We start from the raw sequence: 15,205 nt of genomic DNA on the forward strand, positions 1-15,205 counted from the left end.
CTGTGAATCACACTTTTATTTTTGTTCATACCGTTTATTTTTAACAACCGCTCCGGGGTAGTGGTGAGCGTGGCATGTACGCGCCTAAACAGCGGGGGTTTGCGGGTTCGGTTCCCGCTCGGGGTGGATATTTGTATTTTTACAAATATTTTTTTTCGATTTGGTGTTTCACTGTCTGTTCTTGTCGGTCTCACCACCATGTCACCATGTCTCCAAGAGCACGTTAAGCCGTCCGTCCCGGTTGTTATCACAAATATCTGATAGCGATCGTTACTCATAGTAGGGAATATATACGCCAACCTGCAGTGAAGCAGCGTTGGTGGATTAAGCTCCAATCCAAATTGGAGAAAAAGGCCTATGCCCAGCAGTGGGATATTAGAGGCTGAATCGTAAACACGAACAACACGACAGAAAAAGATTTATCCAATTTGGCTAAAGAATTATCCAAATATAAAATTATACCTGACGGCGAAATAAATGCCCTCATTTCATTTATTTTTGTATAAAATGTTCATGGCTCTAACCACCAGATTCGGACAGTTTTTTTGCTCTTGTGTTTTTGTTTGGTACTGTTATATTTAGATTAAGACAATAGCACTTATATTTGTTATAAAATTAAAATTACTCATTAGAATGCCGACTCATGATAATTGTCTGAAATCGTAACTTTTTTTTTGCGTTAATTACGCGTCAAAAAAAAAAACGTTAAAACTTATATTTCAGCATCCCGACGTTTCGAAAGTAGGTGATGAATTGAACTGTCAGTTAAGCATCCGTTTATTTGCTGATTAAAGTTATTATTGCACACAATAATAACTATATCAGTAATTTCCTTCAAGAAGCCAAGATTCGTAATTATTGATAATTTATTTTATTTATTTTGTTTAATTTACAAAAAAAAAAAAAATACAATTAATTCGATAAACAGTGCAAAAAAAATAATGTGCAGTTAACAGTTAAATACTGCACTATCTGTAACAACAATAATCTATTTATATCAGTGGTACATAACCAGGGGATCGCGGAACCCAGGAAGCTACAGAAGTGATCTCCACTATAAAACGAACTACGTAACGTTTATAGTTGCACGAAACGAAATTTTTATAGTTGCATTAAATAACTAAGTGCCTTTTCCAGATTTTAACTACTAACATTTGGTGAGTCGTGGCAAAATAGACATTTTATCAAATGCCATCTTGTCACTAATGGATCAAGAACTCCGGTCTGGTTGTTAGTCCTTGTGGGTCTCCCCACCGTGCCTCGGAGAGCACGTTAAGCCATTGCTCCCGGTTGGTATCATGTGCACCTGATAGCGATCGTTACTCATAGTAGGGAATATAACCAACCCGCATGGAGCAGCGTGGTGGATTCAGCTCTGAACCTTCTCCTACACGGGGAAAGAGGCCTTTGCCCAGTCGTGAGATATTTCAGGCTGAAGCGATCTATATAAATGAAAATGAATCAATGAAATTATGTACGCGCAGAACTACAATATTTGTACCAAATTGGATAGGTTGTGATTGTATTAAAGATGATTTATGTAAGGAAAGTGAATTTAAGAAAGATGAATAAGTGTAATTGCACATTATTAGGAAACAAATATAAGAATTGTAACATAGGAAGGTCCAAGAAGGCAAGTTCTTTGTTCGTAGCAATTCATGTTAGAAAGATGGTGGTCCTGTCGCTAGAAGAGCGATCTTCTCTATAAGTTTGGGTATAAAAACGTAGTGGAAGCGGTTGGAAAGTATATAAAAAATTTAAGATGAGAAGTCGGAACAGATTAAATTTGAAACGATTTTTTTTGTTGTCAACAACTTGTTTTTGAACAACTTTGTTAACTTATACTGGATAGAAACCAAAAAATTACAAAAATCTAACAAGCGTAAAAATGCAACTTGGTTGTTAATGGTAGGTACTCGCAAATTTAGTAATTTTAATAAATATGTCCTACATCAAACACGGTGATTGAATAAAATATATTAGGTCTTACGAGAGCATATGCCTAGGATATGAAATGTCAGCTGAGCTGTCACTGGCCCATGACTGCCGCTCTAATGACAGGGTTTTTTGGGGCGGAACCGTTTCTTCATACTGCACGATGCAGTGACAACCTAATTGTGGCATTACGCGGATTTGAAATGAAATGCATTTTTAATCGACGTTAAAAAAGGAGGCTCTCAATTTAACTGTATTTTTTTTATATTGTACTTCAGAGAAGGCTCTAAATACGATTGTGCATTATTTGTATTACCCTACCTATAACTTTTTACTGGGTTAATTATTTTTTAACCGACTTCCAAAAAAGGAGGAGGTTCTCAATTCGACTGTATTTTTTTTTTTTTTTTTTTTTTTTTTATGTATGTTACATCAGAACTTTTGACTGGGTGGAGCGATTTCGACAAATTTTCTTTTAATCGAAAGGTGGTGTGTGCCAATTGGTCCCATTTAAATTTATTTGAGATCTAACAACTACTTTTCGAGCTATATCTAATAATGCGTTTTTACTTGACGCTTTTTTCGTCGACCTACGTTGTATTATACCACATAACTTTCTACTGGATATACCGATTTTGATAATTCTTTTTTTGTTGGAAAGGAGATATCTCAAGTTTAGTACCATGATAAGGAAACCAGGATCTGATGATGGGATCCCAGAGATATTAATGGAAATTCTTGAAAATCCGCAATAACTTTTTACTGGGTGTACCGATTTTGATAATTCTTTTTTTGTTGGAAAGGGGATATCCCTGGTTTGGTACCATGATAAGGAAACCAGGATCTGATGATGGGATCCCAGAGAAATCGAGGGAAACTCTCGAAAATCCGCAATAACTTTTTACTGGGTGTACCGATTTTAATAATTTTTAATTTAATCGAAAGCTGATGTTTGTCATGTAGTCACATATAAATTTTATTGAGATCTGATAACTACTTTTTGAGTAATCTTTGATAACGCGCAGTTACTTGACTATTTTTTTGTCGATCTACGTTGTACTACTCGTCGATGTAATTGAAGTCGGTTTTTTTTTCGTTTGCGAGCAAACACAATTATTATTTAATAGAACGCTCGTGGCTGTCATATGGTCCCATTTAAATTTGATTTGACGAATACTTTTTGAGTCATCCCTAATGATGATGTTCTAATTATTTTCACTATATTTTTATGTAAATTGGAGTCGGTTTTCCTTTTTCCCCAGCTCTCAAATATAGAGAGAATCATCAAAATCTGAACGCCCAGTAAAATGTTGCAGGTAAGGTAACACATACATATAGTCGAGTTTAGAATCTCCTCTTATTTTTTTTTTTTTTTTTTGAAGTTGGTTAAAAATGATACATTTTGTTTTGGGAAAACCGAATGATTTCACAATTATTCAGGAAGTGTTGTTATTGCGGAATTATACAAGAAAGACAAAGAATTAATTGAAAGTAGGTTTAATCGTATACAAAGTTTGTGTGTACATTAATTAATTTCACGGCCATAACATTTTCCTGATTTTCAGGATGTTAATGTTTATTTAGTAAAAATCCTTGCAGTGTTAAATCTAGATAGTTCATTTGTTGGCTAGTTTATTATGGATATAACCTTACTAATAGTACGTACTCGTATATTTCGATAGTAACAAAGCCTAAAGTAAAATTCTAGAAATCGATGACTCATTACTGTAATCAATTCTTTCTTCGTCTCCTTATATTTTGTACTTTGTAAAAGTTCTTACTCTATCAAAAGCACGAGCACTTTTTGAGTTATTCCTAATAGCGCATTTACTTGACTATTTATTCGTTTTTGGCGGTGAAACAGTTGGCTTGTGTAAAAAATGCTAGTTTTATTGGCGACATGATCTTATGAAATTTATGATGTAATAATACAAGTCAAAGGCATCGTTTATTTCTTTCATACGCAAGCACACAAATAAACACACAGACACTCGCAAATAAATATACATGCACAAAACACACATTGATGCACTTATCATACAAAGGATAATTAAAAAAAAATGATTTCATAGTAACTACCTTCTACCCTTCAGTCAGTCAGTTCAGTTCATTGCAGTTCACTGCTGGATATAGGCCTAACCAATTTCTTGCCAGGCATTTGGCAGCAAAGGCCGGTTTTCCGCAATACTCATCCAGCCCACACCGGCAATCTTATTCCTTTATATTATTCTTTGTCCAGTGGGCCGATGGATGTCTCACACTCACAAGCGGTCTCCACTCCAGGACAAGTTTGCTCCAACGGCCATAGTTCCTGCGACATAAGTGACCAGCCCACTGCCATTTCAATTTGCTAATTCTGTGGGCTATGTCTGTTACTTTCGTTCTCTCGCTGATAGTTTTATTTCTAATTCTATCTTTGAGAGAGGCCCCAAGCATGGGCATTTGAGCATCGAAAGTTTATGATATCAAAAATAATTGAAAAAGCTTTAAATCGAACTACCAGTTAAGAGCAACGATCATGCGCATGCTTACAAAAAAGCCACGGTCGACCTTGAACGAAACAATGGAAGCGATTACCATTGATTAATACCGCAACAAACGGTTTTATGTAGGTTGGGGTTACTTGTTTATCTGTTATAATTACTTTTTTCTGTGTACTGTGCGTGTCTGTGTGAGTGTATGTGTGTGGTTTGTGTGTGTTACTGATTGAGTTTGGTGTTGGGGTCAAATCTCTAAACGGATGTAACTAAGCTGTGTATTTATATATTTTTTTCAGAAATACAGTATTATGACGTGGTCGGATCGTAGAGTATACTCTGTTCGACCACTTCATAATAAAGAAAAAAAAACCTACTTATAACTGTATTAGACGTGTTCAAATTTTTTTAGTCTAAACAGTTGTACTCTAAAATGCCGTTTTTAAATTAAAAAAAAAAAAAAAAAAAAAAAAAAAAAACTAACGAAGGCGTTAAATATTGAAACAAGAATTGCCAATCGTTTTCTAAATATAACAACCAGGCTTCAGTGACTTATTTTTATATTTTTTAAAGTAACATTTAATGGTTTTCTTTAATTTTTGTATATATCATAAAACTCCTGTCCAATTTAATGTTTTTATGGCGGTAGTAGCTCGATTGGGGATGTACCTCGACATTACAGAAGATCGCAGCTAAATAACTCTGAACTGAAATAGTGTTGTGTTTCTGCGGTGAGGAAGGTAGATGTCTCTTAGAAAGTGTCGGGGGTAGGGTTGGCAACGCATTAGTAATACTCCTAGTATTGCAGGCATCTATGGGCTGCGGTAACCGCTTACCATCAAGTACGCTAGTTGGCCGACCGTATTCGTAAAACATGACTTAAATAAATATAATTGAGGTAGGGCACAGCAGGAAATTTCCTGCTCAAAATATGGAGCAGCCCGACAAGGGTAGTATCTCGACCTTACAGAAGATCACAGCTAAATAACACTGTTTTCAAGCAGCGCTGTGTTCCTGTGAGTAAGGTGACCAGAGCTCCTACGGGGAACTGGGGAAGGGGTCGGAAACGAGCTTGCGATGCTTCTGGTATTGCTGACATCTATAAGCTACGGTAATCGCTTACCATCAGGTGAGCTGTACGCTTGTTTGCCGACCTAGTTGTATAAAAAAAAAACATGTCTAACTTCATGCCAATTCAAATTATTGTAGATGTACAGGGGTGATTCTAAATAATATAATAAAATGTCGATTATTGCTTCAATACGAAGGTAATTATTTTTTATTTTTTTAGTTACATTTAAAAAAAAGTGGTAAAGTATTGGTAAAGATTTTTCTAAAAACAAAAAAACATTAAACCGGTCTTGCGCTACGTAAACACGTAAATACACGTTTCGTTGCGTAGTAATTATCCGTGAAAGTAAACGAGACGTAATTAGTAAACGATTTAAAATGTATATCTTTAATACAGCATGTTCCGTACTAAGTGGTTAAATGCAGGCATTTCTTGATGTGTGAAAGGAGTATGTATATGTGGTTTTCTTTTGAACCGCTTTAAAAAAGAGGATGTTACCAATTCTACTTAATTTTTTAATGTGTGTTACTTCATAACCTTTTACTGTGGTCAAATTTAAAATTGATCTGACGTAGTAATGCATATTTAATTTACTGTTATATCGACTACCTACTTCGTATTATTTGTCGATGTAATTAAAGTTGTTTTTAGAATTCTGCATTCCAAAGGAAAAAACGGAACCCTTATAGGATCACTTTGTCGTCCGTCTGTCTGTCAAGACCCTTTTTCTCAGGAACGCGTGGAGGTATCAAGCTGAAATTTGTATCAAATACTCAGGTCTACTGTCTCTTGAATAAAATCAAACTTTTGACCCAACGCAATCAAAAGATACAGCCGTTTATGCTACAAATTTTCGACACTCGCAAGGGAATCAAAGCCTACAAAGTACTTCCCGTGAACTCAGAGTCTTGAAATTTGGTAGGAAGCAACGTCTTATAGCACAGATAAAGAAAAAATTGCGAATAGCATAAATTTTTAGCAACATTATATAATAAAAATATTTTTCATAATTTTGTTTGTACAGAACCCTTGGTGCGAGAGTCCAACTTGCACTTTGCCGGTTTTTATTTTTATTTTTAAATTAATAAGAAAAGTAACTCGTTTTATAATTCTCGTTAAGTATATATGAATTAATATTAATTTACAAAATATTACGGGCAAATTCGACGAAGATATTAAAGAACCTCCTCCGATCTGCACATGTGCACAGTTGCATATAAAAGTCTGTCCCGCATTCGGTGTGCATCGTCCCTAACGCCCCTATTTCGGCGGACGCCCGTTGATTAGATAACTCGATTTGGCTAAAGGAACCCTCCGGTCATTTTTCACTGTCCTAACCTAATAGGAAAGTGCATTGTATTGATTATAAAACAGACTAGGTGTACACGCGATTTCACCCTTATTTTAGACTAAAAATGTGTTTATTTATGACATCACATTAGAAACCTCTAAAACTATTAGTGGTTCTCTGCTATATTACGCATGTATTATACATATAAACTTTCCTCAGGAATCACTTTATTAACCCGACTTCCAAAAAAGGAGGAGGTTCTCAATTCGACTGTATTTTTTTTTGTGTATAATCAGAACTTTTGACCGGGTGGACCGATTCCGACTTTTTTTTTTTAATCGAAAGGTGGTGTGTGTCAATTGGTCCCATTTAAATTTATTTGAGATCTAACAACTATTTTTCGAGTTATATCTTATAATGCATTTTTATTTGACGGTTTTTTCGTTGACCTACGTTGTATTATACCGCATAACTTTCTACTGGATGTACCGATTTTGATAATTCTTTTTTTTTTGTTGGAAAGGGGAGATCCCTAGTTTGGTACCATGATAAGGAAACCAGGATCTGATGATGGGATCCCAGAGAAATCGAGGAAAACTCTCGAAAACCTGCAATAACTTTTTACTGGGTGTACCGATTTTGATAATTTTTAATTTAATCGACACATACATTTTATCGAGATCTGATAACTACTTTTTGAGGAATCTTTGATAACGCGTAGTTACTTGACAATTTTTCGTCGATCTACGTTGTATTACTCGTCTATGAAATTGAAGTCGGTTTTTTTTCATTTGTGAGCAAACACAATTATTTACTAAAAGAAAACCGCATCAAAATCCGGTGCGTAGTTTTAAAGATCTAAGCATACAGACTTTGTTTTATATTATGCAATGATGTGTAAAATGTAATTGTAGTGTACTATAAAAAAAGTATAAATAAATAGTTAATAAATAATAATTCCATTTCTATTTTTGATATTAAAATTCAGCGTCCTATCTTAACTCTACTAATATTGAAATGTAAAAGATGTTACATTATTAGTTTTATGTTACTAAAGGCGATGTTTTATTAAAGAGGTCACATCCGACTTAAATAACTTCATTGACCTTGAATGACATTTATATAGGAATGAGTCAATAACATTAAAATTATTGAAGTATTACCTCTTTACACACGCTTGACTTGAGAGCGTTACGAAAAGTGTGATCGGGCGAGGCGAACGGAAGTTGAGAGCGAGATATGATGCACACGATAGTTTAATGTGTGTAAGATTATTATGTGTATGTTGCTTTCTATAGTCGATTTAAACTATTGTTATTGACTCTTGTGTCTGATCAAATAAATGTTTTTTCTTTCTTTTTTTTCTTTCTTTCTAGATATAAGCTAGTGAAGATAGAAAGAGAGTTATGTTTCGTATATGTAGGAGCTCAAGAAATTTTACTTCAGTCGTGTGGTCTGAAGCACACTTATTTTTTAATAACTAGGTATTAAATAATTACTCAAAAGACGACATGCGATGTATGTGTAGGGTAGAGCAGGAAATATCTTGATTAGGTTCTAGAGCAGGCCGGCTGGGGAAGTACCCTCAACCTTGCAAAAGGTCACAGCTAAATAATACTGTTGTCATGCAGTGTTGCGTGTGTGTCATCCTGTATTGGTTAAGATAGCCAGAACTGCTGCGGATGCGATCTGCTGTTCCAGGCGTCCATGAGCTATGGTTTTACTCTATTACGATTGCCATGAGTTGTCCCTTGATGTTTTATTTCCGATACCTTATTTAACAAACAATTATTAACCATTATTCTATTAAACATTATTCTTTAGCCATATCGTGTTCAGTATACCTAAATAAAAGTCATAACATCCGAAGGCCTATATTATAGTAGAATTCAATATTTTGTCCATGGGTTTAAACGCCCAGATCACGAAATACTTTCCTTCTTATACTTTCTTCTTTATGGCCGATATAAATATTTGTCATAACTAGCTCCGAACACACGGATTTTAGGGCCTATTTCACTGGTCACTCTTAAAATAAGTTACTGATTGGCTTTATCAGCAGGAAGTAAAACAGGGTCCGTTTAACCTTTAGCGCAACAGCCAGCTGTGACCAAGAAGCTTAACTGATAACCAGATCTCAGTGTATTAAAGTAATTGATAAAAAATATCCAGATGATTTAATAATAATTATTATTATATCATATTTAATAGTAAAGCTAGTAGGAAAAACTCAGATGTCTAGAAAGTAGATTGCGCTGTGACCCCGTTCGTGGTACAGATGGCGACTGAGGTCGGCGTGACGCGGCACGAACAGTTGTTTCAATTGAGTGACTTAATTTAAACTTGTATCAGGGTAATGGGTAAATGAGACAATAGAAACAAAATTGTTACACTTTTGATTAAAAAAAAAAATACTATTGCATTGGTTGGTTTTTTGGGTACATACATAAAATTAAAACGCTAAAATATATTAGCTAAGCACATATAGGATTCAGTTACTTTTTTAACCGACTTCCAAAAAAGGAAGAGGTTCTCAATTCGACTGTATTTTTTTTTTTTAAGTTCTGTATATACTTATGGGAGGTTCGAAGGATGAAATACTTTGTGGACGGTTCTTACACCAAGTAAAATGAAAATTTAAAATAAGTATCGGAAAATTGAACAGTTTCCCCATTTCATCATCGTAAAACCAGACGCACTGAGTTACGCCACCCTTATATGGTTGACATTCCCCCTATACGCACTAAGCGATTCGCTAGTACATTCTTAATGCGTACGGCCAAAGAATGGAACTCTCTACCAGCGTCTGTGTTTCCGGAAAACTATAACCTGGGGATCTTTAAGTTGCGAGTGAATAGGTTACTTCTAGGTAAGCGTGCCCCATCTTAGACCGCATTTTCACTTATCACCAGGTGAAATAGTGGTCAAACGCAAGCCTACCATTGTATAAAAAAAATAAAAAAATATTCAAGTTCATCAAATTATAGGTAGTTTTGCTTGTGATCTTTTTGACGTTTTTTCATCAACATATAAATTGTTGCTAATTAACAAGCAACGTGTACGAACTCGCGAGTATCAGCTAGTACATAGTATGGAAAATCTCACGTACAATCTTATTTGTCAATTTCGTATCATGCTCAATTAATATAAGAACATTGGTTATCATATTTAAAACAGAACATTATCTTATCAGTACATTAGCGCTCTTAAACACGTGCCTAAGTGCGTAATAAAAGTGGTTATTGTATTTTTAAATAGCTGCTTATGAGATCGTGAACAGAATAATTTTTTTGTGAATGTAAATGGAGTTCGTCCAGTGCCCAGATTAATTTGGTTGGGTTAATTTGGGTTCGTATATACCACCCAAACGTTATTTCGTTTATTTAAGGGTTTTACAGACTAGGTTCTGAGTCAACTCTCGTGGTGTCTATGCCAGTAGGAAATCCTACTGGAAAAAGCCTTCTTATATTTCAGCGAGGGCCATATGTACACATCGGTCGATCTTGCAGTAATTTATGGTCATCAAATGTTGCAGATGTCCATTAGCGACGGTTTCTATATAATATCTCTGACCGTTCGTTTTCCTCCCTTGTTAAATGCGAATATTATCATTAAAAAATATTAAATTTTTTCGTTTTGTAGTTCTAAATTCATTTAACACTCCACAAACAACACGTCATCAACAGCGTTCAAGGGAAAACGGCACGTACAGTTCTATTTCTGTGATCTGACTCATTTCTTGTTGTTCCACAGTCTAATATACAGGAAAATACAGGAATTTTATTATGAAACGGTTTTAACATCATTTAAGCGATATTAGCTAATAATTTATTATTAATAATTTTTATATGATAACTAGCTGACCCCGCAAACGTTGTTTTGCCATATATTTTATTAACCCTCTTAAACCCCCCCCCCCCCCCCCTCTTAATTTAGGGGTATGGAAAATAGATGTTGTTCGATTCTCAGACCTATCCGATATGCACACAAAATTTCACGAGAATAGGTCAAACCGTTTCGGAGGAGTTTAACTACAAACACCGCGACACGAGAATTTTATATATTAGATATTACGTTAAAAAGTTATAGGCCCATCTCATTCAGGTTATTTTAAAAATGATTAATTATTGTAGCCAGTGATGTATTATAGGTAATTCCGTTCTCGATCTAATCTATTTACTGTTACACATAGAGCAATCCCTACTAATATTATAAATGTGAATGTAGGTGTACGCATCATGAAACTTTGTACACATATTCTTGGAGGTATTAGAAGTAACATAGGATACTTTTTATATAAAAAATTCAATTCGAGTGAAGCTGCGGGCTAAAGCTAGTATTTGTACAAAACACTATATACTATTCGCAAATATAATCTAAAACTTGTATTTTCTGAATTAAGGTAAAAAAAATAATCTAATGGCCTATTCTACCTCCTGGTGTTAAAGTTTAATCGTAACTTATTTGCCTAACATTGATTGATACCACGTTACTACGGACGCGCCATAATTATTTGTAACGTCATAATGATAAGCGTTTTCACGATAGTACAGTGTCAACGGCTCAAAAGTCAAAACACTGCATCAGCTTTGTGATACAGTGAATAGAAATTAACATTGTGACGTCACATACGCTCGGGCTTATTTGCCGCATGTTCGGTACTGGATTTAAAATTTTATGTAATTTAATATTGAAATTATAGCGAAACAAGAAACTTGAAATAGTTTTGTTATGAAATGTACATATAATTTTTCCATTTATAACAAAAAAAAAAATTAAAAAAAATCCAATAGTGAAGTTAAAATAGTTTTGTTATGGAATTTTTATATAATTTTTCCATTTGTAAAAAAAAATAATAAAAAAAATCCAATAGTGAAGCTACCAGAGATTCACAATGGAAATTCTGATGAGAACAATCGCGAAGAAAATCAACAGTTACTCTTATGATACACAATAATAATTATAGGTTAGTGTATCCTCCATACCCTTAACGAATTCCCTTTGTCCGGTTCTATTCACACAGCTGTAGCGTTGAAGTACAATTGCAGAATCAATGCGCGAATCAAAAAACCCACAATGTTTCACCATAACGGGCAGTTGATTCTACGTTTCTGCCATTTACGGCGCAGTATAGTTGCCTAATTGCTATATTGTTAGCATGTGAATTGGATCACTGGGCTATTTACTAAAATAATTATCTGTAATACAATTAAATTTAGTCAGAATTATCGTGGTTTTATCCTTTCGTGTTAATTTTAATTGCAGTGTATAGCTTAGCTTTTAGTTTTTAATAAATTGTAGTTTGGGACCGTCTATATAAAACGAAGAATTTACACGAGAAAAAAAATATGAAAATGACAAAAAAAATACATAATAGTTAATGAACTGCGATTGTTACATTCCATTTGATCCCCGCCCCCTCATCCCCTTGTCATATCTCATCACGCTAAGCAAACCATTTCCTTTCACCTTATTTGCGAACGTATTTTGTGAACTTGTTGAAAGTTGTAAGCACAATCTAAAGAGAGACGGAAGACGTCCATTGCAACAGTTGGCAATGACCCTGCTTTTCGCTCTAGGGTTGTAATTCCGATTTTGGTTGTGTTTTTTTCTACTTAAAATCATTAATTAAAACTTAGAGATGTCTGAACACTTCATGTTCTGATCAACTGAAGTCACAGCTTACTTTTTTATTATAGAGTATCTGCTGAGTTTCTTTCCGGTTCTTCTCTAGAATTTTCATTCCCAATCGGTAGTAGCTTCACTTTTCAAAATAATAAAAAAAATTAATTTGTAAAATGACGTTTCGAAGGTGCATTTGAAGCCTATTTTGGATAAAGAAATTTTTGATGAAGAGCTTAAGAAATAATTTAAGGGTTCAATTTTGAAATTCAAGACATTTTCAAAATATTAATATATACATTATATAGTGATGTAGGTTAAATGTATTTAATTATAATATTTGTTTATTTTCAGGTGTGGCACAAAGGCTGTTTCAAATGCCAAGAATGCGGGATGACGCTAAACATGAGGACCTACAAGGGCTACGGGAAACTGCCCTACTGCGAAGCGTAAGCTCCTAATTACTTACATAATAAACAAAATGATGTGTATTTCTATGACTTTCTGTTGAATGTTTATCAGGTTAGTGTCTTCTTCGCTTGATTGTGTAATACTTACGTGTTCCACCAGATGAACATATTGAAAAAAATTATAATATTTTTCTTTAGCTGATGTGAATTCTCTAATAGCAAAATGAAATTTTTAATCTAAAATGTTTTTTTAATCAGTCAGCTAAACGAACTAAAACAATTTACATAACGAACAAATAATACAACTAGATAATGGAGACCTACACATAGACGCTTTAATAGAAGATCAATGTCACGAAAGACTACCAAAAGTTTGAAATAAAACAATAACAAAGTCAACGAACTTTATACCACATATGTAAATTGTTGAATCGACCCTTGCGTTTGTAATACTATGTCTTACACAAGTCCAACAAAGGGACACAGCTTATCGCGCCCATTCAATCATAACGCTTAGGTAATCAATCAAGAAATCTTTTAAACGGTTGAAGTCACACACGGATGGGCACAGGTTTATTAATATTGATATCGTTGCCAATATTTCGTTTTAGCAATGTTTTGTAATGTTTAAACGGTTGGAATTCGGTCTACTGACCATCATCATCATCATGATCATCATCATCATTATCATGATCATCATCATCATCATCATGATGATCATCATAATATGGTGATAATTTTTTTTTATACTAAGTAGATGGACCGTACACTTGGTTTAGTGTACGGTCCGCATGGTGGTTAGCGGATACCGTAGCCTATAGATGCCTGCTCACTATAAGCATTGTAAGCACCACAAGAAACAAAACACAACTTGACAGCTGTATGTTATTTAGCCGTGATCTTCTGTAAGGTTGAGGTACTTCCCTCCTAGGGTTACTCCAAACTTCTAGCAAATTATTGCCTGCTACCGATATACCGGCCACATAAACAGAAAATATATTTTGTGCTGGTTGGTACAAGCATTCAGCTCTAATTAAGAAAAAATATACTTTTTACTCCTTCAAACCTCGCGCATGAATAACAATATTTTATATATAGACAGACTAAATGACCCGCTTAGATAGAGATTAGATTGTTTGGACGCATAATCACTAAGTCACTTTTTTTCATTCTCGAACGTTTGAAAGTGACAAACTCTTCGTCCAAATTAATATACCAGTATTTACTAGGTATAAAGGTCAAATACAATACTTTAACATTTTTTTAACTTTTAATAAAGCTAGATTGTTTGAAACGAAATTTAGAATTGAGGTAACTTTTATATTCATGTGATCTATAGAAATTAAACTTAAGGTTAAATTATTCCCCTTAATCGTCACATCGACAAACTTTATCTGGCTTGAAGGACCAATTGTGATTGATACCAAGGCGAAGGTAGTTTTAATTCTACGTGTATATATAGTATACTTACAAAAAATTTATGCTAGTAACAATCGTATATGCAATAAAAACGAAAGTGACCAATATGGTCTTACACAATAACAGCCGTTGACAATGTCCGTTCTTTATAAGAAATTTCACCTTATTGTTATTATCATAAAGTCTATATTTCCATCACTGTATTTACATCACGTATTCAAATGGCGCTTACCAAATAAAACGAATTTGAACTCTACGTACACAATAATAAAAATTTAAAATACTTTTTCATCAAAATTTATTATTCGAAATTCGTTCTTATGCAAAGGAACTACGGTTCATTAGTCACGATAGAAAATTATAGAGCAACGAAATTAACGAATTGGTTGAAACATTTTAAATTGTCAAATCATAACGACTAATGTTCGTTGGAAAGTGAACTCTGTGTCATTAAAAAAACGGTTAAATTTCTGTATGTCTGTATGAAATTGATTGTTATGCTTAGTACATGCTGCATGTCATTAGTGCCGTTTCCGTACGATTATTGTACGTTATGTCATAAGTTGTGTCTTTGTTTTATTTGGGTCATGTTTGTTCCGGTAGTGAAACTTTGTTTACAATTTTTATTAACACGGTTTTCATTGACTCGTTAACTGTCAGGAATGTTGCCTTTAATATGATGCTTTTCTACGTTTTATATTTTGTGCTTACTTTTAATAAAAGAGGTTTTAAGTGGTGGTTTTTATGTTAAAGTGATTCCGATGCGTTGGGAATGTCGGAATAAGTAATATAAGTTGCCTATGGCCTTTTTTTGGCCCAGTTATCTACGTACCGAGTTTCATTGCAATAGTTTCGTGGCTTTTACGTTAAAGATTAAGTAGCGTCTGTAAAAACTAAGATTTATTTTTATTTATTTGGCGGTTATTATGTAAGTCATGAGTCAAACAATGCGCAGTTATAAAGTAATCAAATTATGCGA

The 15,205-nt window shown here is 34.2% G+C and overlaps 1 protein-coding gene across 1 annotated transcript in view; it reads left to right on the forward strand.

Moving 5' to 3' along the window:
* The window catches only part of LOC123667844 (LIM and SH3 domain protein Lasp), a 37,752-nt gene that overhangs the window by 12,958 nt on the left and 9,589 nt on the right, over nucleotides 1-15,205 (forward strand). The window contains exon 2 of the mRNA XM_045601680.1: nucleotides 12,752-12,846. Within this exon, the coding sequence (XP_045457636.1) occupies nucleotides 12,752-12,846 (95 nt within the window). The remainder of the gene's footprint in view (nucleotides 1-12,751; nucleotides 12,847-15,205) is intronic.

Source organism: Melitaea cinxia, chromosome 29 (assembly GCF_905220565.1).
Source record: "Melitaea cinxia chromosome 29, ilMelCinx1.1, whole genome shotgun sequence".
Lineage (NCBI taxonomy): Eukaryota > Metazoa > Arthropoda > Insecta > Lepidoptera > Nymphalidae > Melitaea > Melitaea cinxia.